The sequence below is a fragment of the Manis javanica genome, chromosome 4 (assembly GCF_040802235.1).
Source record: "Manis javanica isolate MJ-LG chromosome 4, MJ_LKY, whole genome shotgun sequence".
Taxonomy (NCBI): Eukaryota; Metazoa; Chordata; class Mammalia; order Pholidota; family Manidae; genus Manis; species Manis javanica.
In genome coordinates this window covers 106,980,616-106,993,941 of record NC_133159.1, presented here as the reverse complement: position 1 = coordinate 106,993,941, position 13,326 = coordinate 106,980,616, and the positions used below count along the sequence as shown (strand labels likewise).

Below are 13,326 nucleotides of genomic sequence, written 5' to 3'. Positions count from 1 at the left end.
GCAATATAAGCACTATCAGTATATAGGTTAAATGGAGTATTTGGGAGTTGTTGAAAAACTTGTAAAACAGCAAAGAGTTCAACCAATTGAGCGGAGTGGAATGGGGATTGTAGGGAAGTGGTTTGATTATCTACGGTGAAGGCTGCCACTCCGTTGGAGGAGCCATCGGTGAAAACTAGGGGGGCATGAGGAAGGGGTTGGGAGGAGGTCAATGTAGGGAAAACAAATGGTTGGGTCCTTAGAAAATGGAGAAGCTTGTTAGCAGGGTAATGATTGTCAAGGGTTCCCTGGAAAGAGGTGCAGGATGTTGCCCATTCATCATCATTCTCTATCAACCACTGTATTTGGGTAGGGGAATAGGGTAGGACAATTTTGTTGGCGTCTTTACTGAATATTTTCCTGCTGTGGTCGCGTCCGATTTTTATCAGCTCAGCCACCCAGGAGGTATACGGGGTAAGGACTTTGGGTGGCGAGGCAGGTAAATGGACCCAAAAAAGGGGCCCCTCTTGCCAGAACACTCTGGTGGGTGTAAAATCAGTAGCACAAATGACTAGGAGAAGAGGCTTCTCATAAGAGATAAAGGTGACCCTTTGGTTTAGAATTGCGGCTTCCACTGCCTTTAGGGCTTCTAGGGCGGGGGCTGTTAATGAGCAACTGGAAGTAGGATCTGGGTCCCCTTTAAGAATATCAAACAAGGGTTTAAGCTCTCCAGTAGTTAGCTTGAGATAAGGCCTGAGCCACTTGATATCTCCTAGAAGTTTTTGGAAATCATTTAAAGTTTTTAAGCAATCGGTTCTAAGTTGAACTTCTTGTGAAAGAATCTTATTATGAAAGAGTTCAAAGCCTAAAAACAAGTAAGGGGGTTTTAATTGAATTTTATAGGGGGCTATCTGAAAACCAGCTCTGGTAAGGGCCCTAGAAAGCTCTTGGGAATAAGCAAGGAGTTCAGTGGGGTTAGGACCAGCCATGAGGATGTCGTCCATGTAATGAATTAAATATGTAGAAGGCCATCTTTGTCTAAATGGGTCTATAATTTGAGCTACAAATTTTTGGCACAGCGTAGGGCTGTTTGCCATTCCTTGGGGCAGAACTTTCCATTGGAATCTTGGCATAGGGCCTTTATAATTAATCACCCGCAAACTAAATGCAAAATGTTTGCGGTCTTTAGGATGTAGGGGGATTGTGAAAAAGCAATCTTTTAGGTCAATAATGATTTTACAATATCCCGCAGGAATCGCCACAGGAGTGGGGAGGCCTGGTTGAAGGGCCCCCATAGGTATCATAGCTTTATTAATTTCTCTAAGATCTTGAAGTAACCTCCATTTTCCTAATTTTTTCTTTATGACAAAAATAGGAGTATTCCAGGGGAGGTGGTGGGCTCAATATGGCCTGCAGCAAGTTGTTCCTGTACTAAAATTGTGGCTGCAGCCAGTTTTTCAGAAGTTAAGGGCCATTGATCAACCCATACAGGCTCTGTTGTTTTCCAGGATATTTTATCTGCATGGGGTACAGGTATGTCAACAGCCATTAGGGTAAATTTTCATAGCCAATTCCAGCACGATCAGTTTTAATGGTGACCAGGACAGGCTCTTTTGAGCCCTGAGAGTGTTTGCCCAACACCTGCCCAGGGCGAAAGCCTTGATTGAGACATAATGAGCTTCACTTGAGAGAATATTTTCTGAACAGGAGGGACAGGGGGGGAGCTTATTTCTAAGTCAAGGTCACGTAATTGCCTAATCAATGGGGATCTCTCCCTTTTGATCTGAAGCAGTGCCTTAAGGGACTGCGCCTCCCAAGAGAGTTTAACAGTGGCTTGTCTAGTTATTTCTTCTAGATCAGGTTGAGTACAGAAAGGGGGTGGTATGTTAGAGGGCGGTGGACATGCACCTAAAGGTGCTTAAGGGGGCCAATCAAGATTATGGTGCTTAGTGGCAGCATCTTTTATTTCGGCCTCCTCTTCAGGGGAGAGGGGATCATCATCAGGGCTGTTGGACTTGAGACTGGACAGGACTGGGTAAATAGATTTTGTCCGGGGGGTGGGGGGGGGGCGCTAGATGGCAGATCATTATTAACCTCGGGCATGGGAATGGAGACAGAGGGACAATTAGAGGCTCGGGAGGAGGGACGAAGGTCCTCGGGGACCTCCTTTTTGTGGAGAGAAGTCTGACTGGTTTTAAACTTTCCCTTCAGATAATTTTCACTATCGTCAACAATCTTTGAAACATATGGGTGACAGTGGCAGACCTGCAACACATCGTTTATGAGATTCTAATAAGAAAATGCCTGTACTGGGACCTTCTCAGGGCCAAAGGAACGATAATAATCATTCAGGCAGTCGCCAACTCGGCGCCACTGTTTTTCATCTATAGTTCCTTCCTGGGGGAACCATGGGCAGACATCCTCTAGCAAGATAAAAAATTTAACTAAATCTTTTTTCTTAACCTGTATTCCTCGTGTCTTGAGAGAAACCTTAAGTCTCTTAACAAATAACTCATGCTTATTTAGTGTTTGCCCCATGATTGCGTCGCTTTCCTTACCTTTACCAATCTGTGTCACAGGCGGGTACTCCTGTGGTGATCTTCGTGCGGATCTTCACTCACCGGCTGGGTGGTGATCCAAAGAAAGAAGGACGGCTGTCCATATGAACGACGTCCAGATCAGGCTTTGTACCTCGAGCCCCACGTTGAGCGCCACTTGCCCCAGCCAGCGGGAAGTTCAACAAGGGCTCGAGGGGAAGTTAACCTGGGTGAGAGACAAAGCAGACACAAAGAAGGAGACCAAGTCGATAGCCTGATCAAGGTCTCAAAGTTTATTCTTACAAGGTAAATTATATAGGAGCTGGGAGGGGGAAACAGCCCTGTTAGGGTCCAGGCTTCCGAGGCTTCCCCAGAGAACAAACTACACAGGCATAGAGATGTAAATTCAAGCAAAGTCTTTATTCAGCTAGCTAGCTGAGGTCCAAGTCAGCCCGATGCAGCGGGTCTCAACAAGGACCCCGAGCACTCAGAGCCAAGGGTTTATATAGCAATTTCAAAGCACTTAACTCATAGCAATTTTCTATAACTATACATTATTCTTGCAAGACATATATCCTGGGGTTAAGCAAGGGCAGGGTAAGACTACTCCTCAATGGTTAGGGAGGTTCTGCACGATAAGCTTGGTATGTAAGATTTACTGACCAAGGTTAGCTGACCAAGGGTCACAGCTACCCACCACCCGGTGCTCATGATTAACTTGTTTTTCAAGGCCTTACCCAGGCCCAGGGTTTGTTTGTTTTTTTGTTTTTTGTTTTGTTTTTTCCTCTGAGTCACACTCTCAGAAAATGGTTTCTAGGTTTCTAAGATGGCTATGCTTATGCTAGTTTACTAATCTTACTAATGCTTAGATTCTACATTTCCCCACTTTCCTTTGACCATTCCAATCATGGAATGTTTGTTTCTTCCTGCTGTGTGAGTGAATGATACTGCGGTCTCAGCATTAGCACCTGAACAGCACTCACTCTTTCCCTAACAAAGGCTATTAGCCGGTTTAAGATACAGGGACCTAAAGTGAGAAGCAGTATAAAAATAAGCAAGGGCCCTGCCAGGGTGGATATCAGGGTTGTAAACCATGGGGATTTAGTAAACTAGGATTCAAATAGCCCTTGGCTGGCCTCTCGCTCTCTCTTCCTTTGATCTGGTCTCTCTCTAAGTTTAGACATTGAATCTCTTACTATTCCGGAATGGTCTGCTGTTAAGGTTTAGCTAAGTTTTATTAGTTCTTTTTCCTGACTCTTAATGCTCTCTGCACTCCTTTACATTTCCCCCCTTTTCTTGATTAGACTGTGGAATCTTCCACAGCGGCATCTGGGTCCTGATACCTTTGACGAAGGACTAAGAGTTGGACAGTGTCAATTCTTTCCTGCACAAACAAGCCTGTTAATTATGCACGGGCCAATCGTAAACAGCAACAGCAGGATGACGAGAGGCCCCGCAATGGCCGAGAGAAGGGTAGCAAACCAAGGCTTGTATTTGAACTAAGACTCAAACCAGCCTTCGCTACTTTCGTATTCTTTACGCCTCTTCTCTAAATCTTTTTTTCAGTTTGGCCAAGGAATCTCTGACTGCACCTGTTTTGTCTACATAGAAACAGCACTCTTCTCTTAAGGCTGCGCATAACCCACCTTCTTTTAAGAACAAGAGGTCCAGGCCTCTACGGTTCTGTAGGACCACCTCGGACAAGGAGGTGAGGGATTGCTCTAGGTCTGATATTGTCTGTCGGAGTTGTTCTAGGTCTCTGTCGATTGCCAGCCTCAGGGCTGTGAGCCCCTTTTCTCGAGTTACAAGGGCTGCAACCCCTGTGCTTGCCCCTGCCATCCCTAGGGTGAAGAGGGTTCCAATGGTCAGGGCGGTAACAACCTCCCTCTTGCTCCGGTGGGGGCTCAGCCTTTCTTCCCAATAAGAAAGGAGAGATTCATGAGAATGATACATTAGGCGAGGTAGAAGGGCCACCAGCACACAAAACTCACTGTTAGCATTGAACACAGAGTTGGATAGGGCCGGAGTGAGGCCTGTCTTTGAGCAGAGCCACCAGCCCGAGGAGGGTATAATCCACTTTCCCTGCTCCCACGTAGTGTTATTATAGGAGGAGCATAACTGGCTCTGGGTCGTCGGGACTGTGCCTACACACGTACCAACGACTGAGACTTGAGCGATTGTAAGTCCCCACGGTCTCCCGTCCCAGTAAGTGGGATGGGAGTTGTTGTTAGTGTAGGAGCCATTTATCCCGATTGCCTCATAGAAGGGGGGTGAACCTGGGTAGCATAGCCAACAGGGATTGGTGAGGGAGGAAGTGGTGTGGTTAAGAGTCTCTACAACTGCCTGCACCATTTCCCACATGGGATTATCTAACCCGGAGGGGGTGTACTGGGCCCATAACCCAGAGGTCGATGGATCTAGTCCTCTCATGGGTTCTGGAGCAAGCGTTCTGGTCAGCATTTTTTCATCTTTTTTTTGCTCAGGCCCTTGTCCTGGATTGAAGGTTTCTGGGGATTTATAACCGAGTTGGGACCTACGGCAGCGGTGGGAGTTGACACGGTTAATTTAATGATGAGGGTCGAGCCAGCATGCCCCCCATTTTTATAATACACTATTCCCCACGCTAGTCCATTTATCCAGCGCGATACCTCAGTGTTTTTGCCCATCTCGGTGAATTGAACTCTTACCCAATCCTGGTCCGTTTTGTCACAAGCCTTGGTTTTGTAAAGGGTCATAGGCTGGTGACGAGGGATGCCCTTGTTGACATAAGTAAATTTGACAGAATCGATTTTTGTAACTGTCCATCTCCAATCCCCATCGTTCGAGGTTACACAGTCCCAGCTGGCACAAAAGAAGTCATGCCCCCCCCCACAGTGCCTTCCTTTACCTGTTCCTGGGCAAGCATAAAACCCATGGGAGCGAGCCAAATTTGGAGGGATGGATCGGTAAACGGGGTTGATCTGTCGAAAGCAGAAATACAGGTCAGGCCACCAGGTTCCGATTGGCACACTGTGTTGTGCGGAGTTGATGACTTCCCCATTGTCACTATCAATCAGCATCCAGGTCAGGTTCCTTGGTTGATGGGGGTTGGTGCCTCTGATCCCCACAGATGTGGCTCCCGTGAAGATCCATACTAAGGAGCTTATTAGCAGGATCTCTTTCATCTTCGGCTTAAGTGTAGTTTTAGGGGATTGGCAGGATGCTGCTGCACCTTCCACTTTTCCTTACGGGCCCCTGGGTCTTTATGAGGCAGGACTTTCCGAACGTGGGTGTGGTGTACCCAGGGAGCGATACCATCAACCTTGAGAGCAGTGGGGGTGGTAAACAATACAACATAAGGTCCTTTCCACCTGGGCTCGAGAGTCTTCACTTGATGTCTTTTGACCCATACTATATCCCCTGGGACTATGCCATGTTCCGGGCTCGGAATTTTCCCGCCCTCATAATATGCTCTGATCAGGGGCCAGATTTCTTGCTGCACTTTAGCAAGAACTTGCAACACATTCAGATAGTCAGGGGCCGGGTCCTCTGCATCGGGAAGCTGCACTCATCGAGTTATAGGTGGAGGGGCCCCATACATTATCTCAAATGGAGTTAAACCATGTACATAGGGGGAGTTCCGAGCGCAGAAGATGGCTAAGGGAAGGAGAGTCACCCAGTCCCCACCAGTCTCCAATACCAATTTAGAAAGGGTCTCTTTCAAGGTCCGATTCATTCTCTCTACCTGCCCAGAGCTTTGTGGGTTATAAGCACAATGTAACTTCCAATCTACTCCCAAACCTAGGGCTAGTCCTTGCAGGACTTTGCTAACGAAAGCCGGGCCGTTATCGGAACCTATTGCTTCAGGGACCCCATATCTGGGGATGATTTCTTCAATTAATCTTTTTGCTACTACCTGGCTAGTCTCATGCTTGGTTGGAAAGGCCTCCACCCACCCAGAGAAAGTATCTACCATAACTAGCAAATACCTGTATCTATACTTCCCTGGTTTTATTTCGGTGAAGTCTATTTCCCAATTCCTCCCTGGAGCCCTCCCCCTTTCCCGGGTACCTGCTGGGTGCAGCCCTCTTGGGGCTGGTCTTAGCATTGCACAGCTACTGCATTCTTTCATGATCTGGCAAGTCACCTCATTCTGGTGGGGAAACACCAACTGCGCAGACTGGAAAAGGCTGAGCAGTTTTTTTTCCACCTAGATGGGTGGACTTATGCAGATTAGCAAGCAGGTACTGTCCTAATGCTTCTGGCAAGATCAATCTACCCTCCTGGTCCCTACCCCAATGTCCCTCTCCAAACACTTCCCCCGGGACTTGTTTCCTAATCCACTCAAGATCTTGAGGGGAATACTCAGGTTTGGGCGGCAGTGCGGGCAGTTCAGGTATGGGTATTTCGAGGGCCGCAAGCACAAGAGAGTCCGAGAGGGCTGCCCTTTTAGCTTCTGCATCTGCATGGCTGTTGCCGATGGCCTCGGGTGTCTTCTTTGATTGGTGGCCCGGTACATGTATAACTGCTACCGCTTTAGGTTTTTCAACAGCAGCTAATAGTCTTTGGACTTCTTGCAGATTCTTCAGTCCCTTCCCTTCCGCGGAACGGAATCCTCTTTCTCGGTAGATGGCACCATGGACATGGACAGTGCCAAAGGCGTATCTGCTATCTGTGTAAATGTTGGCCCGCTTTCCTTCTGCTCTTTCCAGGGCCTCAGCGAGAGCAATAAGTTCCGCCTTCTGTGCTGAGGTGCCAGGGGGCAGAGCTGTGCTCCAGACAACTTCCCCATCGTGGGTTACTACTGCTGCCCCTGCTCTCCTGACCCCCTCCTGCACAAAGCTGCTCCCATCAGTATACTAATTTAGCTCACAGTTCAGTAACGGTGTGTCTTTCAGGTCTGCTCGCACCTGGATAATTTCGGAAAGGATATCTCTACAGTCATGGATGGGGGTCGTCAGATCTGGGTCTGGCAGAAGGGTGGCAGGATTTAGGGTTACCGGGTCAGAGAAGGCGATTCGGGGAGAATCTAGTAGGAGCCCTTGATAGTGGGTGAGTCTTGCGTTCGCCATCCATTTTCCTGGAGGATGCTTGAGTATCCCCTCCACGGTATGTGGGGCTGTTATTCTCAGATTTTGGCCAAAAGTCAGCTTGTCTGCCTCTTTTACCAGTAGAGCGATGGCTGCTAGGATACGACAAGGTGGCCACCCAGAGGCCACTGGGTCTAGCCGCTTGGACAAATAAGCCACAGGTCTCTTCCACGGGCCCAGCTGCTGAGCCAGAACTCCTTTAGCCACTCCCTTCTTTTCATCTACAAACAGGATAAAGGGTTTTTCTGGGTCTGGCAGAGATAGGGCGGGGGCCCGGAGGAGAGCTTCTTTTAGTCTGTCAAACGCCTCTTGTTGTTCCTGCATCCATTGCCAGCCCGGCCCTTCTTTGGTTGCTTCATATAGTGGTCGGGCTATTTCTGCATACCCTGGAATCCAGAGCCTGCAAAACCCGGCTGAGCCAAGAAATTCTGTCACTCCCCGGGGTGAGGAAGGGATGGGGATAGCCAGGACAGTTTGCTTCATGGCCTGTGTTAGCCACCTGGCCCCATTAGATATTGTGTACCCCAAGTAGACTACTGACCTCTGACAGATGTGGTCTTTCTTGGCGCTGGCTCGATATCCCAGTTCACCTAGTTCAGCCAGCAAGTTCCCCGTGGCTTCTTCGCACTCTTCACGGGTTTCTGTGGCCAGCAACAGGTCATCTACATACTGCAACAACGTCACTTGGGGGTGGCTCCTGCGAAAGGGCTCCAAGTCCTGGCTTAGGGCTTCATTGAATAAGGTGGGAGAGTTCTTGAAGCCCTGAAGCAGTCTAGTCCAGGTAAGCTGCCCTTTTCTTCCTCCCCCTGGCTCTTGCCACTCAAAGGCAAACAAAGGCTGACTAACTTCAGAGAGTGGAATACTAAAGAAGGCATCTTTCAGGTCCAGAGTAGTATACCACACATGCGTGGGTGGCAGGTGGCTGAGTAAGGTGTAAGGGTTAGGCACTGTAGGATGGATGTCTTCTACCCTCTCATTGACTTTCCGCAAGTCTTGCACTGGCCTATAATCTTTACTGCCAGGCTTCCTCACTGGAAGCAGAGGCGTATTCCATGCAGATTGGCAGGTCTTAAGGATTCCTGTCTCTAACAGTCTATGGATATGGGGTGCTATCCCTTTCCTAGCCTCTTCTGGCATTGGATATTGCCGGACCCGGATGGGTAGAGCTGCGGCTTTGAGTTGAACAACAACTGGGGATAGGTGTTTAGCGAGACCAATTCCTCCGGTCTCGGCCCATGCGGAAGGGAACTTCTGTACCCAAGAGTCTATCTCTCCCTGGCCCCCCTTTTCTTGATCCGCCTGAAACAGACGATGTTCATCGGCCAGGGAAAGAGTTAACACATGCGCCGGTTGTAGGGGCTGCCCTTCTTTGTCCATGATTTTTATCCCTTCGGGTTCAAAATGAATGCGAGCCCCGACCTTGGTTAATAAGTCTCTGCCCAGCAACGGTGCGGGGCTTTCGGGTACGACCAGGAATGAGTGAGAGACCTGATGCCTTCCTAGGTCCACTTTTCTGTTAGTAGTCCAGGCACATTTCCTGGACCCTGTCGCTCCCTGGACTATACTTGTGCGTCCTGGGTTTAGGGGGCCGTGGGCCTGGTTGAGAATTGAATACTGTGCCCCAGTATCTACCATAAACCCAATGGGAGTCCCCTCTATGCACAGGGTTACCCAGGACTCGGGGAGGGGTGCCGAGCCCCGTCCCCGTCAATCCTCCTCTCCTAGGTGCAGGGTCTTAACAGGGTTCCCTCTCCCTTGTTCCCTCCTTTGGGGGGACTCCCTCTTCCAATGTCCATATTTCTTACACAGGGCGCACTGATCTTGTCCTAGTCGGGATTGACGGGGTCCTGTTCCTTGAGGTGGCCTAGGGCCCTCCTTCACCCTGGCCAGGAATATCCTGGCCATCTCTTCCCTCTGCTTCTTGTTCTCCCTTTTCTGAAATTCTCTGTCTTCCTTCCTATTTTTCTCCTGCATTACCCATTTCTCTTTCCTCAGCCTTTCTTCTCTATCTTCCGGAGTTTCTCTAGCATTGAAGACCTTCTCTGCCTGCTGCAGCAGCTCTCTAATAGAGATCTCCCCTAGGTCCTCCCACTTGTGGAGTTTTCTCCGGATATCGGGGGCTGCCTGGTTGATGAATGAGAGCACTACAGCTGACCTATGTTCCTCTGCTTCCGGGTTTATGGGGGTATACTGCCTGTAAGCATCAAACAGCCTTTCCAGATACGCGGCTGGGCTTTCCATTTCCCCCTGAACAATAGTTTTTACCTTAGCCAAGTTAGTGGGCCGTCTGGTGGCCTCCCGGAGACCGTTCATCAGAGTCTGGCGGTAGACCCGGAGACGCTCCCTACCTTCTGCAGTTCCGACGTCCCAATCTGGGCGTGTAAGTGGGAACGCCTCGTCGATGATGGGCTGGAGGGTAGTGAGTCTTCCATTTTCTCCGAGGACATTTTTCCTGGCTTCATTGAGGATACGCTCTCGTTCTTCCGTTGTGAAGAGAGTGCGGAGTAATTGCTGGCAGTTGTCCCATGTGGGACGATGGGTAAACATAATGGACTCCACTAAACCTATAAGACACTTGGGGTCCTCTGAGAAGGGAGGATTCTGAGTCCTCCAGTTATAAAGGTCACTAGATGAAAAGGGCCAATATTGATATTACTGAGCAATGCCGGTACCGATGGCATGCACAGGCAGAACTGGCACTGCTCCTTCTGAGGTGGAGGAGGGAGCCTCCCCTTCTTGTTCCCTGGCCCCTCGAGACCTTAGCTGCATTCCTCCAGTTCTACCTGGCGCCCAGCGTGGGGCCAGGGCGGGGGAGTGTGAGGAAGCTCTTTCCGGCCTCCCGCCTCCCTCTGCTGAAGAATCTGGGGAAGCTGCAGCCGCCTGGTCCCTGCTGGGTTCCCTAGCCGCATTTTCTATCTCCCCGGCAGCTTCACCCCTCTCCTCTGCATACGGGGGTGGCTGCTCAATCGGCGGGAGGGGGTAAAGAGGAGAACTGTCGGGGAGGACAGGCGGCGCACTTGGGCGCACAGGATTTCTGGCCATGCGATCAGAGGGCTTTGATTTTTCTTGGGCAACTAGGACGGAGGTCTTTTGTGGGTCAATATGAGGTTTCTCCACCAAAAAGGGCTCCAACCAGGAAGGGGGATTCTCGGCCAATTTTTTCCAGACAAGAATATAGGGAAGTTGGTCAGGGTGGCCCTCAGGACCTGGCCGGGAGATAATGGCTTTGATCTTGCCAATAAGGTCCAAAGAAAGAGACCCCTGGGCCGGCCAGCCTACTCCGAAGGAAGGCCACTCGACTGAGCAAAAGGTGTCGAGCTTACCCTTCTTGATGCCAAGGCTCATACTTAAGGCCTGTTCCTTGACCTTGGGGAAATGGGAGAGGATCAGACTCTTAGGAGTAGCCTGAGTCTGACCCATGGTGAGAAAGAAGAAGGAAAAAGAATATGAGGGAGACAAAGGCGAAAGATGAAGATGCCACTTCAAACAAAATGACTGTTGTATGTGCTTATAAACGAGTGCCTGTCGTTGCACAGTTTTTCTTCCGCGGGGGACGCGAATTTATCTGGGATTCGCGGCCGTGACCCCCTTATCCTGTCACGGGAGTCTTCTAGCGGCGGGCGCCCTAATGGCTCTTAATTGCCCGACCCGTGCCCGCGGGGAAAGATGTAGTGGCAGAAAGGAGGAACGGAGAGAGCAGGAGAACCTTAGAACAAGGAAACTTAAAATGAGAAGTGCAAAAAGAAATATAAACCAAAACCAAAACACAGTAAAACAATCAATGATAACACCAAACATACACACCACATGTGATCGCACTCGTTCGGACCGGTCCTTCTCTCACTCTGGTTCGCACCACACTCACCACTTTCAGGGTCCTCAAAAACTCTCGTAATTCTCCCGAAGGGCGTCCACTCGGACTGCCGCAGGGTGACGAGCTCGATCTTTTCCTCCTCGGGTGCCAGTTTTCTGCCGATCGGATTTGCCTTCCTAAGGCCGAGTCACTCGGACCCTAGGGCCAGGATTGGTTACCTGGACTTTTATCCAGGGTCACTAACCTGGGGGCCGGGACTACCAGCCCGGACTTCCTCACTCGGGACCACTAACCCGAGACCATACACGGGATGGCGACTCCCGCTTTATAATGGATTTATGCAGACACGAGGGGGCGACCCTCGAATTACACTGCCCCGTCCGGACAATTAGACCTTGCCTCCAGCTGTCCTTTGTTCTCAGGGAAGCCGCTCGAATCCTGGACGAGCCCCCAAATGTTAGGGTCCAGGCTTCCGAGGCTTCCCCAGAGAACAAACTACACAGGCATAGAGATGTAAATTCAAGCAAAGTCTTCATTCAGCTAGCTAGCTGAGGTCCAAGTCAGCCCGATGCAGCAGCGGGTCTCAACAAGGACCCCGAGCACTCAGAGCCAAGGGTTTATGTAGCAATTTCAAAGCACTTAACTCATAGCAATTTTCTATAACTATACATTATTCTTGCAAGACATATATCCTGGGGTTAAGCAAGGGCAGGGTAAGACTACCCCTCAATGGTTAGGGAGGTTCTGCACGATAAGCTTGGTATGTAAGATTTACTGACCAAGGTTAGCTGACCAAGGGTCACAGCTGCCCACCACCCGATGCTCATGATTAACTTGTTTTTCAAGGCCTTACCCAGGCCCAGGGTTTGTTTGTTTTTTTGTTTTTTGTTTTGTTTTTTCCTCTGAGTCACACTCTCAGAAAATGGTTTCTAGGTTTCTAAGATGGCTATGCTTATGCTAGTTTACTAATCTTACTAATGCTTAGATTCTACATTTCCCCACTTTCCTTTGACCATTCCAATCATGGAATGTTTGTTTCTTCCTGCTGTGTGAGTGAATGATACTGCGGTCTCAGCATTAGCACCTGAACAGCACTCACTCTTTCCCTAACAAAGGCTATTAGCCGGTTTAAGATACAGGGACCTAAAGTGAGAAGCAGTATAAAAATAAGCAAGGGCCCTGCCAGGGTGGATATCAGGGTTGTAAACCATGGGGATTTAGTAAACTAGGATTCAAATAGCCCTTGGCTGGCCTCTCGCTCTCTCTTCCTTTGATCTGGTCTCTCTCTAAGTTTAGACATTGAATCTCTTACTATTCCGGAATGGTCTGCTGTTAAGGTTTAGCTAAGTTTTATTAGTTCTTTTTCCTGACTCTTAATGCTCTCTGCACTCCTTTACAAGCCCCAGCTGAAGTAGCAAGGGTTATCTAGGTTGCTATGGAAAAGATCATGGGTGGGGGATTACTGAGAAAAGACAGATTGTTTTACTAAGGAGGAGATGTTATCACGGCAGCTGCTTAATCTCTATCCCAGTGGTCTAATCGCAAGCTGGGTCAATTGATCTTTCGTAAATGGGGCAGGCTTGAGAAACTAGAGACCTAGGCCAAAAGGGTGAGACCATTGTTTCTATGGCCTATGGCTCCCTACACAAGTGTTGTTTATCTAGAAATTGTTTAATCCCGGTTTCAAATTTAAATGATACTCTTGCTGGGTAGAGGATTCTTGTTGGAGGTCCTTCTGTTTCAGAACATTAAGTATTTCATGCCACTCCTTTCTGGCTTATAAAATTTCTGCTGAGAAGTCTGCTGACAGACTTGTGGGGTTTCCCTTTTGTCTCTCTGGCTGCTGTCAGTACTCTCTCCTTGTCTTTGATCTTTTCCATTTTATTTATTATGTCTTGATATTGTCTTCCTGGGGTCCCTTTTGTTA

General features: G+C 49.0%; 1 protein-coding gene across 4 annotated transcripts in view; it reads left to right on the top strand.

Moving 5' to 3' along the window:
* Positions 1-13,326, top strand: part of LOC118969586 (histone H2B type 2-F) — a 106,454-nt gene that overhangs the window by 43,096 nt on the left and 50,032 nt on the right. The window contains exon 2 of one of the 4 annotated variants that reach the window (XM_073234552.1): positions 2,559-2,698. The exons of the other annotated variants lie outside the window; for them this stretch is intronic. Coding sequence (XP_073090653.1) covers positions 2,559-2,577 — 19 coding nt within the window. The 3' untranslated portion in view covers positions 2,578-2,698. Of the gene's footprint in view, positions 1-2,558; positions 2,699-13,326 lie in introns of those variants that run through there. 4 annotated transcript variants of the gene reach the window in all.